Below are 19,280 nucleotides of genomic sequence, written 5' to 3'. Positions count from 1 at the left end.
TAGTATGGTAGTGAAGAATAAGACAAGTTAGAACACAAGGAAAACAAAACTCAGAAGGCTAGTGGTTGCTAATGAGGACTTACAGCGAGGAACTGTGCTGCTTCCTATTCAGACTGAAGTATGCCCCCAGCCACAGCAACAGGAGCAGCTCTTGCCCTGGATGGCAGCCCCCTGGCAAAGCCAGGGACTTTCTATGCACAGGGTGGCAGGCTGTAGCCATGGCAACAGACCTTGTGCCTTCCTTGGTACTGCCAAACCCAGTGGGAACCTCAGAGGCATGCAGCAGCCATTGCCTCAAAGCATCCCTGATGCCCAAATGGTATGAGCTTGAATGTGTGAATATGGTTGTAAGCTCATGATAGAGGTCAATTTCTCTTTCTTTCACTCTCCAGTTCTACATCTTCTGTATCTTCTTTAGTCTACCCTAGCCCTTGTGCCCAGGAAAAAATACTACATACACTTGACACTCTATGGTTACCACGTCCATATACATGAGACAGGTTACCAACTCCTCCAAGGTCACCCAGATCTGATGCCAAGGCCTGCTCGTCAGTCACACACCACACCGCTTCTGCTACCCATCTTGTGGAGGTGTCACCTAACTAGGTGCGCTGTGCTCAGTCCTGATACTGCTGGTGAGATCTGCTAGAGAGGATCAGAATGAAACTGAATGACAACAGTTGATTTAAAATCCCCAAATGAAGAAAGTGGTAACAGAATCTGTCTCCAGGGAAGGGATGAAGTTCATTGAGGAAATCGATATTTCAAATTTTACTTTATACCATATGCTTGTTTTACTTAATTCAAAAATTAAATTTAAAAGAATATATTTAAATGTTTTAAAAATATATTAAAATGAGAAACAAACTGGAGTAGGTAGAGTTTTACTAGAGGGGTGGGGAAAGGGCCCGCATCCAGACCTTTCTTGTGAAATAACATGGGAGTGATTGCCATGCTCCAGGCATCAAAGGACCCACCTGTGAGACTTCCTTCCCACACAGACTGGCCTCAGGAAGTGGGAGGTAGACATGTCCACCAAGATCCTCCACTCTGACAGCCATCACCCAAGAGTTATAGAGACAGAGCAGAGCAATACATAGAGACTTGTTATAGGAGGCAAAAAAAAAAAAAAAGAGAGAGAGATGCAAAGGTGAGCTGCAGGAAAGCAGAGATGGTGTTGGAGGGTGTGTTAGTGCCCCTGTGGCAAACAGGTGCAAAGCCCTGCCTGGCCCTCTTCTCGAAAAAGGTTGTATTTCACACTGGTCGTTACTGTCCCCAGAGGCAATGAAGCCATGGAAAGAGCCTCAGCAAGTCCATTTGCAGGAAGGTCCAGACCCAAGGTTCTGGGGTTGGGGTAAGATGGTTGCCATTCATTCATTTATGCCTCCTACCCACCTTAGGGAGCTTCCATTTGTGCCTGGCGCTGTGCACTCAAGTGTCTTGCAGTCCAATGGGGAATTACTGTAGACAGTAATTGATATTAGGGCCTAAATGTCTAACTACTTGGGGCAAGCTGACAAGACTTCAGGTAAGGGAAGGTGACAGCTGAGCTGTCTGGGTTAAGGAGTTTGCCAGGCAGACCTGGAGGGAGGAAACCACCAGGTCAAGCAAAGAGACTGCAGCAAAACTAGTTCCAGTGAGAGAAAGGCTTTGAACCAAGGCAAACCCATCCAGAGACATGTACTAGAGAGAGATTAGGAGAATCTCCATCTTGGTCACTTACCGTGGTTTTCTAATGTCAGAAATGGAAGCCTCTCAAATACCAGTGTTGCCACATCTCAGGCAGTGACCCTGAATGTCATTTGGGTTAATAGCAGATCAAGAGGTAGAGGTCGGTTTGATGGATAGACTAGATGACTAGGCTGCAACTCCCCTACCAAGCAGGGATTCGAGGATGAGTGGTTCTGGACTGCAGTTAGCTTTGTCAGAGTCCGCAGACATACTATAACGCTTGGCATGGCGTCCGCGTGTCCCTAGGCTGTGATCTAGGCCGCTTGGGACTGCCCAGCAACTTGAGCTTTGGTATCCCGGGACACAAGGGGGGCGATGTAACCTGGGGAGGGGGTAAGAGCGGGGATTAAAGGCCACTTCCCAGGCTGCCCTGAAGAGGCAAGAAGGCAGGCAGGCATGGTAGCCGCAGTCCCAGGAAGGTCTTGCCCCCTGCCCCCGGCATGCGTTCGGGCGGGCCTGGCTGTGAGAGGTCTGGGCTTTGGCTGCGAACGGATTAGGTCTGATCCGATTAGAGTCTGGGAGGTCGACTTCGCCCCCTTGCCTGGGGCTGCCAGCGCCCGCCCCGCCCCGCCCTCGCGCTGGGACTCGGAAACCTCTCGGAGACCCTTCTCCGCCCCGAACACAGGGTTGGCGCAGAAATCCGAGAGGCTCCGTTCGCTCTGGGTTCGGCTCACTGCCACAGCGCGGGCTCGGGCTTCCGCCCCCTGCGGCTCTCCCGAGCCCCGCCCCGAGCTTGCGGGTGTCTGGGCCCCCGCCTCAGTGCTCGCGGCGTGGCGGGTGGGTTCCTCGCAGGCTGGGGGCCCGTGCCAGCCTTCCACGGAGAGGGCGGGACCGAGGCCCCGCCCCGCAGGTCTCCCGCCAGTGCACCTGTCGGCTAACGCCACGCGCGGCGCTGTGCGCCTACCCCCGCGCTACTCCACGTCCGTTTGTCTCCGCATTCCGACCCAGGGGTCTATCTGTCCCCCCGGACAGGCGGACTGAGCAGGGCCAGCGTCAGAGCTACGTGCGGCGGGGCGGGCGCGGCGGGCGGGGTTGGGGCGGCGCTGAGCGCGGCAGCGGCGGCGCGGGAGGCGGGGAGGCGCGGCGCGCCGGGGACAGCGGCGGACGGCGGCGGCGGCATGCGGCTTCTCGCGCTGCCCATCGTGGGCTGAGACGGCTGCAGCACGGGCGGGAGGCGCGGCGGCCGCCGAGCCGAGGGCGCAGCCATCTGGGCAGACCGCGGACAGCGGTCGGGGCGCCGCGCCATGGGCCAAGCGTGGGGCGGAGGCCAGGGCTGGGGGCCGCCGCCGCTGCTGCTGCTTCTGGGGGCCACGCTGGTCCTCGCCTCCGGGGCCGCGCCGGGTAGGTACCGACTGAGACCTGGACCCCAGGGGCTCTCGCATCCCACCCCGGGCCAGGGTCCCGCCGGCTTCGGATACTGGCAGAGTACGGGAGATGTGGCAAGGGGGCGGGGCAGCACCTTGCCTGCCGCCCGGGCAGGGGAAGAGGCGCAGGAGGAGGTGGTGAACACTGGGCAGGCCGAGTGATGGGGGCGGCCGCGACCCGAGTGTGCGGACCGAGGTGGTAGCTGGGGGAGGGACCTGGTAGGCGGGGCCTGAGGGTGAGACTTAAGGGCGGGATCTGGAGGTAATGAGGGGCGCAAGGATGAGAGTTCGGGGTGGAGTCTAGGTTGGGGCGGGACCCTAGGGGTGCGACTTCTGGGTGGGGCCTGGAGGTGGAGAGGAGCCCCCAGGGTAAGACTCGTGCCAGGCGCTGGAGTTGGGGACCGCCCTGGTTAGACTGCGAGTCGTGTTGGGGGCGGGGTCTGACTCTTGGGGGCGGGGCCTGAGCGGGGAAACGTTGGGCCCGAGTCTTCCCTTGCTTGTGGGGTGGGGTTTAAAGATGGGGCGTGGCCTTGAGAAAGCTTGAAGCAGAGGCCTAGGGTTGGCGGGTGTCTGGGAGAGCAGCTGAGGCGGGGGCGGGGCGCGGCCCAAGGCCCCGGTATGCGCGCCGCCCTGACGCCCCACCCCTCTCTCTCTCCCGCCCACAGCGCGTGAGGTAGGCAACGACGTCGACGCCGGCGAGCGCGTGAAGAGCGTGCTAGCTTGGGAGCCGCGTGCCAACGACACGCGGGAGAAGACCGACCCATCAAAAGCTGAGGAAGAAGAGACCTCGTGGACTGCGCCCAGCGGCGAGCAGGCCTTTGTGGGCCCTAAGGTCGGGCCAGAGGAGGCGTTGGAGGCGTCCGCGGCGGTGACGGGCACGGCCTGGCTGGAAGCTGAAAGCCCAAGCCTGGGCGGAGTGACTGCAGAGGCCGGCAGCGGCGACACCCAGGCCCTTCCAGCCACCCTTCCGGCTCCCGACGAGGCCCTCGGGCAGTCATCGACGTCCCCCGCCACCCCTGAGGCTACAGTGGCCCGCGAAACGCCCTCCCCCACCCCTGGCGACAAGCTGAGCCCAGGCCCTGAACTCCCCAAGGAGAGCCCCTTGGAGGTTTGGCTGAACCTAGGAGGCAGCACACCTGACGCTAATGGGCCAGAGCCCACGTACCCCTTTCAGGGCACACTGGAGCCCCATCCAGCATCAGATATAATTGACATCGATTACTTTGAAGGACTGGATGGTGAGGGCCGTGGCGCCGACCTGGGGAGCTTCCCTGGTTCACCAGGAACCTCAGAGCACCACCCCGATACTGGGGGGGAGACCCCTTCCTGGAGCCTGCTAGACTTATACGATGACTTCACCCCCTTTGATGAATCTGATTTCTACCCCACCACATCCTTCTATGATGACTTGGAGGAAGAGGAGGAGGAAGAGGAGGATGACAAGGATGCAGTGGGAGGCGGAGACCTGGAAGATGAAAATGACCTTCTCATGCCCACTGAGAAGCCTGGTCTGGGGCCTGGGACAGGCCAGCCCACCAGTCGGTGGCATGCTGTCCCTCCACAGCATACTCTGGGGATAGTCCCGGGCGGCAGCATCGCCCTCCGGCCGCGTCCAGGAGAGCCAGGCAGGGACCTGGCCCCAAGCGAGAATGGCACTGAGTGCCGCAGTGGCTTTGTGCGACATAATGGCTCCTGCCGGTCAGTGTGCGACCTCTTCCCGAGCTACTGTCACAATGGCGGCCAGTGCTACCTGGTGGAGAACATAGGGGCCTTCTGCAGGTAAGGGTGTGATGGGCCAGTGCCCAGGGGCTGGTCAGAGAACTGATGAGCACACAAGAGGCAGACTCAGCAGAAAGGGGACTGTGACAAGCACAGCTTCCCAGAGATTGTGCGTTCACAGGAGTCCCAGGTCAAGAGATGGTCACAGTAAATCTACAGAATTACATCTTATGTATGCTTCCTGTGATCTCATCACTGGTAGAGGTTCCTCAGAAATGACATTTCCTCTGAGTGTTGTGTCCTTTACCAAACCAGCAAACTGTAAAGGCAACATAAAGGGACTCCACTAAGCGTTTTGGAGGAGGCATTTACTGGCTTGAGGGCAAGTTCTCGTTGGCGAGTTCTGGCTATACTAGCATAAGATGCACATTCTGGGAGGAAAGATAACTGCTGATCACTCCCTCTGAGCCATATGAGTGGCAGGAGGAGGGCCTGCCTCTTTACAGGGAAGGTAAAGTCAGAGTGAGGACCTTCTCACTGGGAACAAGACGCAGGGAGCAGCCAGTCAAAAAGGTCAAGTTAAGGGGAGAGTCTTTCCTGGCATAGCAGATGTGGTGGGGGTTCTTAACTGTGGTGGCAGCTTTTTCCTTTCTTCTACCTGGATTGTCATCTTGGGGATACCCAGTCCAGTATGTTTTAAAGACCCAGAGAGTTTAATGTCAGAGTGTAAGGACGTTGTCTGTAGCCACCATCCCACACCTCATCAGTAATTACCCCCATACACATGCCCTCACAGTGAGGAAGAAGCACAAGTCAGGGGTAATCTGGGTGGTTTGCTTGTCTCCATCCTTTTCAGGCCCTAAAAGTGGCCTGGAGTCCTCAGATTTCCATCGGTCCTATGAGGAGTGTTCCCGGAATCTGCATCTCTTTTTTAAGTGTCAATCCTGATGTTTCTTTTTCATTGTCTTTCTGGAGGTATGTGAAGAATTCAAATTCTGTAGGTCTTAGTGTTCTGATAGAATAACATATAGAAAGTATGAATGCTGGTCTTTTGGCATTAAAGCTTGAGTTCCAGTGCCTCCCTATGAAGTTTTTTCCTATAAAAGATTGTGACATTGGGGCACTCATTTAGGATGTGTCCACACAGTTCTGGTTGGAGTTGTCCAGCTATTGCCAAAAAGAGGAACTATGATCAAGAAATTACAGCATTAAGACATTGCTGGTGGGTTAAGAGTTGCCAGAAATATGGGGAAACCTGTGATTTTGCTCCACAAACTCTAGTTGGGGGGACTATAGTAATAATTTTAGTCTGGGAGCTATGGAATCCCTGTGCAATATCATTATCTTTCATCCTATTGGAGGCCTGAGTTTTCATCATCAGAATAAGTTCCCCATCAGAGAATGCAGTTTGGGGCCCTGGCTGCCTCTGGAGAGCTAGAGCAGTTCCCAGAACCTCCTGGAACTCTCAGGGGATTCCCAAGTGGAAGGGTAAGCCTATCCTCACTAAGCGGCATGCCTTTGCTGAGCATGAATCCTCCAGTAGGTCCTGCCTCAGAAGGGCTTCTCCACAAGTTCACTCCAGCCCCTCTCGTGCAGTTTGCATCCCAGGGTCACACTGGACCTCCCTACCAGAGATTCCTCCTCTGGCGGGTACACCCAGGCCCAACCCTGGCTTGGAAACTGTTTTGCATTCCACTCACAAGAGGCTGCCGAGCCCTTGGTTGCAGACTGCAGCATGCTTTTGTCTCTGTCACCCCAACCACTGCAGGGAAATGAGCAGAGCTGTGGAAGAACTTGCCTCTAGAACAGTCAGTTAGAAGGCTCCCCTTTTCCCACATCCTCCAACAGATGGCTTCCCACAACTACAGAGGGGCAGTTGGAAAAGAAAGAATTCCCTGCCAGCCACATCTCCCCACCCTGTTCTAGGTGTGGAGTAGCTAATTCTCCGATGCATAATTTTCCCATTTCTGGACCCCTTTCTCTTATCTGTCATTCACCCTGAGGTTCACGTCCTCCCTCCTTTGCCTGTTTCTGTATCCTTCCACATCTTTCCTCTTTGAAGCAGTCTGGTTCCCATGGAAACAGCAATGTCATTGGAAGAGTTGGAGCCTGGGAATGTCCCCAAGGGCAGGAGAAAGTCACTCAACAAAAGGACTGAAACCCACCCAGAGGTTGATTCTCACTATGCTTTCATGGCAGTTCTCATGGTAATAGGACAGGAAGCTTGAGGGGCAGAACTTTAGGGGCTGCAGAGGTAGAAGGAGAAAATCCATCTATCTTTGTGCTTGTCCTTGTCTATCGCTTCCTTATTTGTCAGCGTCTGGTTAGGCACGTGAGCTAGACGGAACTGCAGAGCAACAAGATAGGTCTTCATGTGAAGGGCAGACCCTACTACTCTGTAGCCAGAGCTCCTAATGATCTTGTTTCTCATCGTTTTTTTTCACCAGAGCCCAAGGTTCGGGGCTGGGAGAGGGGAGGCGGTCAGAGAATCCTGTGATTGTTCTCACTGCAGCTGCGAGGTGGCAACCAGGGTTCCCTTCCCTCCTCGGTCACTTCAGTCGTGTGAATGACCAGTTCGCTCAGTTTCCCAGCGCCCTGGTTACCTCATCTGTGCCCAGCCCCCATCAGAGTGTGGTTGTAAAGAGGAGGCAGGAATAGCAGCCATAGGTTTGCACAGGCAGGGGCACCACAGCTCCTCTAGCCGGTCATGGGGACAGGCCACAGAACAAAGTCCTGAGGTTAGGGGTCAGACCCTCGCTGTGGTCACAGCTGCCAGCCCGCCCATCGCCTCAGTCTCACCCTGTCGCTGGTGCAGGTGCAACACACAGGACTACATCTGGCACAAGGGGATGCGCTGCGAGTCCATCATCACCGACTTCCAGGTGATGTGCGTGGCTGTCGGCTCCGCCGCCCTCGTGCTGCTCCTGCTCTTCATGATGACGGTGTTCTTCGCCAAGAAGCTCTATCTGCTCAAGACAGAGAACACCAAGCTGCGTAGGACCAAGTGAGTCTCCGTCCGCCAGCCCCACCCCACCTGATCCAGGGATGTGGTCGTGAGGGTTTCTGGCACCTGCTTGCCATCCCCAGTTGTGTTTTTCATACCAAAGATTCCCCCAAGCTTACCCATTCCTACAGAGAATGTGCCGGAACTGCAGCAGAGGCTGAGCCCCGTGGCACACTCAGCTGTCCGGCAACGTGCCCCACCCCCCACCCCCCAGCCAGAGGGCGCTTAAAAGAAAAGCAGCTGGAGTAGAGCAGCTCCCGACTCTGGCCCCCAAGTGAGTTACTGTGCCCAGTCCCCGGCTCCTACCTGACTACAGCTGCTCCCCGGGTCTTTGACAGCCAGTGGCCAGTGTGAGGATTTCGCTCACAAATCAGCATGAAGTGACTCCAGCTCCCTCAGATCTGCTGTCACTCGATACCAGCTCCTCCTCAGTGAAAGGGTTTAGCGCTGCAGTGTGTTGCTTTCAAAATTGTCAACCTTTTGTCCAGACAGAGATGTAAGGAACTCACGGAAGTCCTCTTTCCCTCCCCTAAGTAGGATGTTGCGGGCAGAGGGGCCCAGACCTAATTTCCTCTGCTGTGGACTTTAAGGGCCCTATGGGGACATGGAGCCTCATTTCAGCTCTTCCCTTAGCAGAGGAGTGACTGCATGTGGGAATCAACATGCATTTACCCTTGAAGTGCCTTGAACACACAAATGTGACCTTACACACTGCGAGAGAATCACTCTCAGTACTAAGCAGAGAACCTTCTGAAGTGTCATAGGAGTCACAAAAGGAGACTGGAGTCAGCTTCCTTGGGGCACAAGAGACAATTTATGCAGAACTGCCCCCACCCCCCTTTCAACTTGTTGTCCCATTAATCCCCTCCCCCTGACCCGAGAGTCCCCTCAGAGAATGTGACTGAAGGACTTGCCCTGGGTCCTGGGAAAAGGACAAAACGCCATCTGTTGCTCCTTTGCTGGGTAAACTCGTGGGATGTGCAGATGCCGGCAGCTCTCTGCAGCCTTTCAGCAAACCGCCGTGGGGCTGCAGGGGCCTCTCCATTGTGCCTGTGCATTGAGGCAGAGCTGTATCTGCACATGTGATCCCAAACCAAGGCCCTTGGCTCCACATGCTGACACCAAGGGGCCTTGGAGGGGGGTGGTGAGGGGAGGGTCAGGGTGAGAATGGGACCTGGGACCACCTATCAGGGCAGCTGCTGATGAGGATGGGAGGGAAGGAGCAGCTACCAGGGGAGTGTAGAAGCAAGAGCTGAGGCCTGGGACAGGGCCCCATTCTAGGCCTTCCTCCTCTAACTGGTTATGTGTTTTGCACAAAGCACGGCTCCCACACCCGCTCAGCTCAAATGCTGGCTCCCTCGTTCCCCTCTGTATGCCTTCTTTCTTTCCCAGCCTGGTTACTGCTCTGAAAACACTACATGTACCCAGTGCACTGCAGATACTGCTGCAGTTTCCTGATTCTAAGACACGTTTTTTTCCCACATATTAACATCTCTGAAACTGGATTGTGTCTGACAATTGCAGGCACCTTACAGTCACTGTTGGCCAGATGGCAGTCATGGTGCAGTTGTAATTGTCTGACTGCACAAACATGGTCATAGCTGTTCATATCGTTGTTAGTTTTTTATCTAAAGTCTAAATGAGCTACTTAAAGTATGTATAAAAGCTCTAGGTAATAAGAAAGTATTGGATCTTGATTTAAGTGGTGGTTTTTTCCTCAGTGGTACATGAGACGGTGGTGCATCTTATGATGGTCGGTGGCATTTGGTGAGACACAGCACTTGACCCCCAGAGCGTCTCACATTTCACAATGATCGTTTCACTTACATTTGCCCTTCTCTTTTCTGTCCCAACCAGCAAATTCCGGACCCCGTCTGAGCTGCACAACGATAACTTCTCCCTCTCCACCATTGCCGAGGGCTCTCACCCAAATGTAAGGAAATTTAGCGACACGCCCCGTACCTCCTCCCCCCATGCCTGTGCCTTGGCCCACTATGATAACGTTATCTGCCAGGTAACTTGTCTTCTTCACATCTGCCCTTATGCATGCTTCAGCCCCTGCCCACGCCTTTGGTCTACTTCAGAGTGTAGAGCCGCTCCTCAGGGCTCAGAGGATCGGGATAGCGCAGTCAGTTGGGGCAGTGAGAGTAGAATAAGAGCTTGATGGTGTATCACTTCCTTGACAAGCAAAGTTATACAAAGTACTAAAGATCTGTTTCTAGGATGATTCATGATTTTTAGCTTCATCTAGGCTTTAGAAGTCTGATTTTTGTCTTTCTATTTTCTATATCAAGGAGAAAGGCTCTGCTTTCATTGCTAGGGAATTTCCTGCTGATCATTGAAGCAAATGGTGGTTGCTCTTTGGGATGAGTGGAAAAACCTCTGGGATGCCTGGAAGAACAGTGTCTTTGACACTGAGGACCCTAAAACCGAGCAGGCTTCTATACACTGGTTAGGGCTGAAGTGAGCACAGGCACTGGTGGAACCATAAGTCTAGGGGTAAATCTGTTCTTAGGAAGATGGGCTCACAGATATCAGTTGAAACCCAATAAAAGGTCTTAATCGACCATTTTCTAAAGACCCTGGCCTAGTGTGTCACCTGGACCAGACTAACGAGTCAAATACTGGATACTGTCAGAATTTCAGAAATAAGACAGAAGCTATTGAAGCCCCAAATCATGTCATATCCAAACCCAAGAATTCTGCACATGATGTAGGCTTCAAACCTGCAGGTAAATGCACCATTACACAGATAAAGGAGTGAAACTAAGACTTTTCAAGAGTTAAGAGGAAATTTTGAAGCAGTTCTTTGAAATAATGGACCATACAGTTTGTGAGCTTACAGGGGCCTTAACAGTCTAGGCCAGTGCTGTGCAGTGGGACGTTCTGTGAGGTAGAAATGTGTGTATCTGCACTGTCCACTACAGCAGCCACCAGCTACCAAGGCTTCAGAGCTCCTGGAATGTGGCTAGTGCTACCATATTGGACAGCACAAATCTAACCACTGTTTTCTTCTCATAAATGGGGAAAGGGTAGCCCCAGAAGGGGAAGGAGAGAATAATGGTACATGAGACCTTGTTCATCAAACCCCAGAAAAGAAGAACTTGGCCTGGTGGAGGAGGAGCAAAAGGGTCAATTTAAATAAGAAATGAAAGAGAGGCTAATTTAGGATAATTATTTTCAAGTCTTTGATATAAAAAGTAGAGAAAGAACAGATAATATTTTACTTGGTATGCCTCAAGATGGACATTATAACCAAGAAAACAAGGTTCCTATAAACTTTAAGATTGATAATCATATTAATCAACCCACAAGGATGTAGTGTGAGCCTTACTCAACTCGGTACACCAATACCTACCTTACCCAGCCCCTTGCAGTGATCAGCATCTCGTTGTCACTTAGGGACTGACTGCTAGGGAGCGCTGGCCAGCCTGCCACGGGGTCTGTGGGCTCCACTGTCTGGTCTGCCCTCTTATACGTGTCAGGCAGCAGGTCTGACCTGTATGGTGGTGCCTGCAGGCAGATGTTCGTTGTCCACGGAGTGCAAGTGTCCTTAGCAAAGCTCCCAACACATGCGTTTCTGACTCCCTAGGCATGTCTACCCATCCTCTTCACAAAGGCAGCAAGAGGAAGTAACTCCTCTTGGAGGCCTTGGTCACATGAGCCAATACAAAGGTTTCCTGTGCTTCTTGGCCAACCCAGCTTTGTGGAAGCAAGGCATTTGTCCATGAAAGCTGCCACCAGCCTTGAGTTCAGAATATGGCAAAACAAGAACGGAATGGAGCAGGGTGGTCAGGCATGGTGGACTCTGACTGGAAAGGGCCATGTGGTTGTCTGGGTAGCACGCGGGGCATCCCACAGTGAAGTGGTGTCCTCCAGCTCCTCTTGGATCTTGAGGGCCGTCTCCACCTGGCATCCTTCCCTCAGCTTATGCCCCAAAGGGCATCCTGTCCTCTCTGCCAAAGCTCTGAGTGTGTGAGGAGGGACACTTCTGTCCAGCAGGTGGGTTTTCTACAAGGTTCACCTCTAATTCCCACCACAAGCCCGGAAGTCATACTTTGTCACTGTCAAGATCTGGTGGCATTGATAGTTAAGACAGTTACCACTTTATTATGCAGTGAAGCCCTGTCCCTTACTTCAGCCTGCACAGTGGTGCTAGCAGCAGGCAAAAGTGAGGAAACCTTCAGGTGGCCGGGAAGCTGAAATGAGGACACTTGAGTCAAGCCTGCTCCGTTAGTCTCTCCCCATCCCTCGCCCTTCATCCCTCAAATTTCCTTGTTGATTTTGGTGTCTCCTAAAATTGTAGAGAGTTTTATGTATCATAATAGAGGAGTGATTTCTTTTATATGAGTAAAGTAGACTGAGCAGGTCATTTTCCTTCAGAGTTCCAATAATCTCTATAAGCCATACTCTGAAAACATTTCAAACAAAAGAAAGCGTGCTGCTCTGGGTCTGGCGGGGGCAGGGTCCGTGGCTGGGTTCTGTGTCGGGGGCACGTCCCTTTCCCCTGCTGCGTGTATCACCTTGTGCTGCTCCTGGCCGGGGCCCTCTGGACTGGTGAGGGGCCACGGGGCAGGTGAGCCGGTGGCTCAGTGCATGTGTATCCTTGTAGCTGAGAGCCAGCCTCGGAAAGGAGCATCAGGAGGAAAAGGAAAATTCCTCGACTCCTCAGCCTCTGTTTTGGAGGTTAGCAGTTTTCCGGGAGGAACTTCTAGTGTGTAGGAAGCTGGACGTCCTCCAGCTGCACAGCACGGCTGAAATCACCTGCCCAAGCACCGAGAGTGGCCCTACTGGTTTTCACAGCTGTGCTGTCAGGGGAGTGCCGTGGCTGTAACTTGGTCCTCCAGAGATCTGACAGACCTTCCTGGCCCTTTGTGCTTTGCACCCCCATCCTCCCCATTTACATCTTTCTAATTTCCCAATCTTCCATGTTTCTTCCTTGTACTTGGTAAAGCACCGACTGTGCCCCCCCCCACCGCCATGGAGGTTTGTATCTGGACCAGTAGGAACCCAGGCCTGAACCCCTGGCTAACGGATGCCCACATAGCTGGGTGGAATGCCAGAATTGTTCCCAGACTTCCGCCAGAGGGAGGTCCAGTTCCCTCTTGACGAGGGACTTCCCCTAAACCAGAGGGCCTTCCGCTGAGGGATTCAGCAGCCCTCGGCTTAACAGGATGGGGCTCTGGGGGAGCCCCTGGGCTAGGGTAGCTCCGTCTTGGTCTAGATGCTCCCTCACGTGTTCTTCTTGGAGGTACTTAACTTGTCTGATAGTGTTACCTGGATACCTGTGTTCCCTATTTTTAGGATATACTTCTCCCACCCATTGGCCCAGAAGGCAGCTTTCGCATCTGTCCAAAGCCCACAGGCCCTCAAGAGACCAGGTGTAATCTGGGTCCCCCCCGCCCATCACGGCAGCACAGCTTTGATGCCTGGATCTACAACAGGACTCACTAAATCCACTTGGCCCCAGGGAGTGCACTAGGGTGGGAGCCGGGGCAGGGAGGGGTCAGTTATCTTGAAAAACATGAAAGTGAGTTCCATCCTTGTAAGAGGAGAGGTAAATATAGGCCATCCTGTCGTATTCCAGGTTTTCCTGTGATTCCAAGTCCGTTCTACCCTGGGTCTCTCATGGCCCAGTTCTCATGCTTCCACGCCCAGTGTCTGCTCCCAGACAGTACAGAAGTTCTGCCTTGTCCTCCTTCCCTCTCCATAAATGTGTGTGCGCGCGCACATGCACATATACTTAATACATCAGGGTGATCTTTCTATCTCAGCATGTATATGTTTCTGGCATTGAAAAATTTTTTTCTAAACCTTTCCAAGCAGTGGTAGAAAATGTCCAGCCCCCATGGGTGCTGGTGCAGCTGCCTTGCCTGAAATCCGCCTCGGCACTGAAGGTTCATTTCCTCCTGTGCTTGTCTCACTGAAAATGGGGAACATGTGTTCCACTGTTGTCTGTAAATCACTCCTGAGGTCTTTGAAACTCTATTAAATCACTTTATTCAAGCTGGTCTGGAAAAGTGCTAAGTGAGGCAGGGAGCAGGTGACGGTGATTCCTATATGCACAGTACGTTTGAACGCCAGGTGTCCTACACAGGCCTGGAGCCTTTCCCTACTTTCCAACCAGTCATTCCCCTGACCTGGTGCCATTATGGGTCAAACTCAGTAGCAGACAGCCTAGACAACAGCTCATGCAGTTTTGTGAAGAATGCCTGGTCCTTATACATGGTGAGTACCTTGAATTTTGGAAGTGGTTAAATTACAAAAGGTCTAGGCTAACTGGTCAGACCAGGACGTTACCCTTCTTGCCACCCATGAGCCTGCCCAGGGGAGCTACCCCACCTATTTGATCAACAGAGTTCTGAGCACTTACAGGAGCTATCTGGGGCAGCTGAGAAAGAATTGAGGCCCACTAAATCGCACTGCATAAACCCCCTCAGGTGGTCCTGAAGGGAAGGAGTAGGGGAGGCAGGAGCTGCTGTATGAGTTCTCCGAGTGCAAAGTAAGGACTGTGCCGGTATGGGATTCCTGAAAACCTGCAACAAGCAAATTCAGATCAGGCTCAGGAGCTTGTCACAGCCGCAGGCAACACACAAGGAAAGGCAGGACGGCACGGGCTCACGTCAGAGGTGGGCTGTGAAGCAGCAGCACAAACACTGTCTAATGCAGAGGATGGCAGCCCATTCAGCAGCTGGACTTCTCCGGGCTCAGACGGAGGGGACACCTTCGAAGCTAGCATCTCTGGGTAGAGAAACTTCTGATGGAGAGAGGTTCACACATCTATAGCCTCTATTTGCTGTGGGGAGAGGGGACCTAGCTTTGCCAGGAGCTGCTTTGCACCTGAACAGGACTGAATGCACCGACAAGTCATGTTCCCTGAGCAAGACCTCTGGGAAGAGGGGCCAGGCAGGCCAAGCCAAGCTCACCAACAGGTGAGGCTTTACAGGGGCCTGGGGCAGTTTTCTCCCTAACCTCTACCAGAGAGAAAGCCTCGGACTGGCCTACATTAAAGGTATTTGTAATCCAATTACCTGTCAAGTTTTCATCTATATCTGGCCAGTGTTTTTAAGGATTTTATACCTAAAAAGTATCTGCTAGTGAGTCACTTTGGTTCATTCAAGTCTCAGAGCTGTCTTCCTTTTTTCAGTTCTTCTTCAACCCAGATTGAAAAGCGTAGGATTATTACTTGGTGCCTGTACCTGTTGTCTCCTTCGCACCCCTCCGTCACCTTATTTTCTCTTCCAGGATGAATCTAGTGCTCCCCACAAAATCCAGGAAGCTCTCAAGTCCTGTCTGAAAGAGGAGGAGTCATTTAACATCCAGAACTCCATGTCGCCCAAGCTCGAGGGTGGCAAAGGTGACCAGGCCGACTTGGAGGTGAACTGTCTTCAGAATAATTTAACCTAAAGCAGAGCAAGAAGAGAGGAAGTGGGGGGTGGGGGGACTGGGAAGAAGCATTATCTCCTCTTGTACAGAGTCTATTTCTTGTAACCATTTGTTAAACTCCTTTCTTTTTCTGGTCTCATGGCATGCTTTGGTGTATTTTGTACAGGAGGGAAAAAACACAAAATAAGCAAAGAACCTGAACAAGAATTGCATACCTTGGATTGTTTTGTCTGTGCTGTCTGGACATTGCTTCTGCTGATGTGATTTCTAAACCCATGCTGTTATTCAACTGACTTTTTTTGTACTTTGACCCACCTTTTTTTTTGAAATACCAGAAAAAACAAAGTTCTTGAAATAAAACTTTTTAAAAAGCCATTTCCCGATGGCATTGTGCCTGCTTCCTACCTTGTCAGTTTGAGTCAAATTCTTACCGTCACTAAAGATGTATATTTATACATGTTTGAAATCCCCGATATGGTCTATGTGTGAGGCAGCTTGGACCATAACAGAAGACCACAGAGTGGGAGGCCTAAACAACAGACATTTATTTTCTCATAGTTCTGGAGGGTAGAAGTCCAAGTTCAAGGCACCAACAGGGCCAGTTTCTGGCAAGGCCTCTCTTTCTGGCTTGCAGACAGCCACCTTCTTACTGTGTCCTCACATGATCTTTTCTCAGTGCATGCAGAGAGAGCTCTCTGGTGCCTCTTCCTCTTTTTATAAGGGCACCTATTGGATTAGGGCCCCACCCTGATGACCTCATTTAACCTTAATTACCCTATCTCCAAACACATTGACATTAGGGATCAGAGCTTCAACATGATTTGGGGGGGAACGCAATTCAGTCTACAACTATCTGTAGCACCTATTATTAAGAATACTCTTACCTTCTTTCATAAATATTTGTTCAGCACTCACTCAGCCAGGTGCTGTTCCGGATCTCTAGATGAACAAGATAGACCTTAACCTCAGGAAGTTAACAATGTACTTGAGTCTTACAAACAAATAATTGTAACACAGTGTGTCTGTACTTAGTAGAAGTACATGCAAAGCTGTGAGCTTTGGAGTTATGACTTCAGAAAGGCTTCAAAAGGAGAGAATTAAATTGGACTTTGAAGGATAAGAGGGCATCTTTCAGGATGATTCAGGAGAAGAGGACATTCGAGGCAGAAGGAGAATGCTCCCAGGAAAGTTGTGCTGTGTGACTAGAGATTGTGGCGTGGGGTCTTAGGTGATGAGGCTGGAAAGGGCAGTTTAGGTTGGAAGGGCCATGAATGCTGTTAAACACAAAGCTGAGAGATGGTCAGATTGGTTTTCTAAGAAGATACCGCTGGAGACAGTGGTGAAGGCAGATACAAAGGGGATTGTAGCATTGGTTTTCTAAGAAGATACCGCTGGAGACAGTGGTGAAGGCAGATACAAAGGGGATTGTAGCAAGGCAGGCATGAATGAGGATGGATTAGAGATAGAGTTCAGAATTCAAATAGCCAGAATTACTGGCTACTGGGGCGTGGGTTCTAGAACTTTGCCTGTGTTCAGTCTGTGATAATTCCAATACTGGAATCCCTGTGAGTGTGTTTCTGTTGCCTGATTTCTGTTGGTTCTCCCTCATTGGTCTCCTTAGGTGCCTCATTATTTTTCTACTTTATGCTGGACATTGTATTTGAAAAATTGTTTACTGAGGTATTTTCAGACCTAAGATGGCTTCTTCCTTTAGAGAGGGTTTTGGTTTGCTTGTCACATGTCCAGGGGCACTTGAATTCTGGGATCACACTATTCCAGATTCAAGGTTGGTGATTTCCTGGCCTCTGAAGCCAGGCCACAGACTTACCACATAATTCAAGGGCTGGTTTGCTTTTGGTTCATCCTTACCCGTTAGGGCACAATCCTCTGGGGTCACAGCCCAAAAAAGGCAATGGTTTATCAGTGTCCCACCTTTGGTGGGCCCTGCACTCCAACACCCCCTTCCCACATCCCCGCAAGACTTTCAGAAATGCAGTGCATTCTCTTGGTCACCTCTTCCAAATGGGCAAGTGCCTCCAGGGAAGAAGAGGCCCTGAATGCTGGGCTCACCTGTCTGCATCCCTGTCCTCTGGGATGTCAGCCTAGCAGTTCTTTAGAATCTTAATAGGTCTTTATGCTTTTAAGACATTTATACAGCCTTTTGGTTGTCCTTGGTGGAAGGGTTGATTCAAGTCACCTAGTCCCCAATTTGCTGACAACAGAAGTCCTCTCCTTTCATCTTGGGACTCTTGACCAGATGGCGTTTCCACTGCTGCCGTGAACCCAGTCTGCTCTTTGCTATTGGATGGGGCTGCATATGAGGATGTGAGGTTATGGCCTGTGTGTATTTTGGTCTCCAAACCTAACCCTTCCCCACTTTAGGGGGTTGGGCCTGGTTCTGCTTAGGACTTCCTGTGATCACTGATTTGGGGTGGGATCTGGCTCTCATGGATGAGCGCCGCTGGCTGTTTTCACAGGGAGGGCCCAGGAAGGGTTGTATGTGAAAGCACTTTGTAAGTTCGAAATCCCATCCAGACGTAAGGGGTTGTTAGTATTGTGTTTTGTTTTGTCTTGTTTCTCATGAGAATATTCTGAAATGCGGATTAAAGCCCTTGGCTCTATCCCACCTTTATAGCACATGCAGGAAGGATAAGAAAACCCAGATCGGAAGGGGAACAGGAGACAGTGCAGGCCTAACGAATAGAATTACCAGGTGCTGCCAAGAGTCTTTGATCCAAAGAAGGGGTTGACGTGTGGAACAGGATACACTGAGGTCTGTGCTGGCCCTTTCCTGCCTTGGGCTTGTGCTTCTCAGAAATTGTGCTGCGTGGGGCCGGCCAGCATCCTTTCTGGGGACCTCCAGCCCTGCCGTTCCCTTCCTCACCTGTCCCTACAGTGATCGCCTGGCATGGAGACATCCCCCTTCAGCACCTGCTGCTCTTTTTTTCAGACATTTGTCCCCAGATCCCTTCTTTCTGCTTGTTCCACCCTGCTCCATAGCCTGTCCTGTGTCCTCATCTCTACTGAAAATGTGGGAAACTTAGGCAGCATGGAAGGAAAATCAGTTGCTGAGGAGCCTTTCAGCACTGACTGGTCATTTCACTTGGGAGAAGTGTACATGCAGGGCTGAACCATAGCCCTGCAAGGCCTACCCTTTATACACATGCCAGCCCTGTGTTCGTTTCCTGGGGCCACCATAACAAATTACCACAAGCTGAGTGGCTTAAAACTGTCAGAACCTTATTCTCTCACAGTTTTGAAGCCTGGAAGTTTGAAATAAAGGTGTCAGCAGGGCCATGCTCCCTCTGACAGCTAGAGGGAAGATCCTTCCTTGCCTCGTCCTGGCTTCTGGTGGTTGCCAGTAATCCTTGGCTTTCTTTGGCTTGTAGTTACATCACTCCAGGTTCTGCCTCTGCCTTCACGTGGCCGTCTTTCCTCTATGTCTCTGTGTCTTCACAAGGCCTTCTTAGAAGGACAACAATCATTAGATTTAAGACAATGACTTCGTCTTAACTTGATTACAACTGCAAAGACCCTATCTCAAAATAAGTCAAGATTACAGGTACTGGGAGTTAGGACGTCAGTGTATCTTTGCAGGGGGACACAGTTCAACCCCCAACGATGCCTTACTATTTACAACACACTTTCATATTTGTGGTCTCATCACGCCCTCAGCAGAGCCTGCAGAGTGGGCCTTAGGGCTGGAAAGCATCAGCAGCAATATTAGAACTCAGACCTTGGTCTTTTATTTCATATCCCTTCCTCTGTGTGATGTTGTGACACATACATTGGATTTACAGTTCCTTCTTGTTTCTCATATAGTTTATAGAAATGAAAAGGTTATCTTGTGCCCCAAAATGCAGCACTAAATACCAGATTGAGGGCCAGCAGGCCCCTTCATTTGGGGGTCAGGTGGCCTCTCTGAGCCTGTTTCTTCACCTGTTAAATCCCTACCTTTTCACAGGACTACCTAGGCATCCAGGACATAGCAAGCAAGGACAAGTCGGACCACAAGTCCCTCTTGGTGGAGCTTACTTCCCAGTCACGAGATACGACATAAAGTACATGAAAGGATT

General features: G+C 51.7%; 1 protein-coding gene and 1 long non-coding RNA gene across 5 annotated transcripts; one reads left to right on the top strand and one right to left on the bottom strand.

Annotated features, from left to right (window-relative positions):
- The first annotated feature begins 2,797 nt into the window (after positions 1–2,797).
- CSPG5 (chondroitin sulfate proteoglycan 5) lies at positions 2,798–15,579 on the top strand. Of its 2 annotated transcripts, XM_072941179.1 has the most exons (6): positions 2,798–3,072; positions 3,761–4,874; positions 7,630–7,818; positions 9,676–9,751; positions 15,064–15,195; positions 15,371–15,579. In XM_072941179.1, the coding sequence occupies exons 1-6, from the start codon at positions 2,976–2,978 to the stop codon at positions 15,389–15,391; spliced, it is 1,629 nt and encodes a 542-aa protein (XP_072797280.1). In that variant the 5' UTR covers positions 2,798–2,975; the 3' UTR covers positions 15,392–15,579. The 2 variants fall into 2 exon arrangements, with proteins under 2 accessions (XP_072797280.1, XP_072797279.1); XM_072941178.1 differs by having other exon boundaries at positions 2,799–3,072; positions 15,064–15,579.
- Positions 5,174–16,684, bottom strand: LOC140686744 (uncharacterized). Of its 3 annotated transcripts, none has more exons than XR_012060632.1 (5): positions 16,089–16,684; positions 11,177–15,221; positions 8,125–8,295; positions 7,614–7,780; positions 5,174–5,826 (listed from the first exon to the last, which is right to left on the bottom strand). It is a non-coding gene; the product is annotated as an uncharacterized lncRNA (long non-coding RNA). The 3 variants fall into 3 exon arrangements; XR_012060631.1 differs by lacking the exon at positions 5,174–5,826 and adding an exon at positions 6,991–7,161; XR_012060633.1 differs by lacking the exons at positions 5,174–5,826; positions 7,614–7,780; positions 8,125–8,295 and adding an exon at positions 8,702–8,868.
- Positions 16,685–19,280: the final 2,596 nt, after the last annotated feature.

This window comes from Vicugna pacos, chromosome 17 (genome assembly GCF_048564905.1).
Source record: "Vicugna pacos chromosome 17, VicPac4, whole genome shotgun sequence".
NCBI lineage: Eukaryota > Metazoa > Chordata > Mammalia > Artiodactyla > Camelidae > Vicugna > Vicugna pacos.
This window is presented reverse-complemented; position numbering and strand designations above follow the sequence as displayed.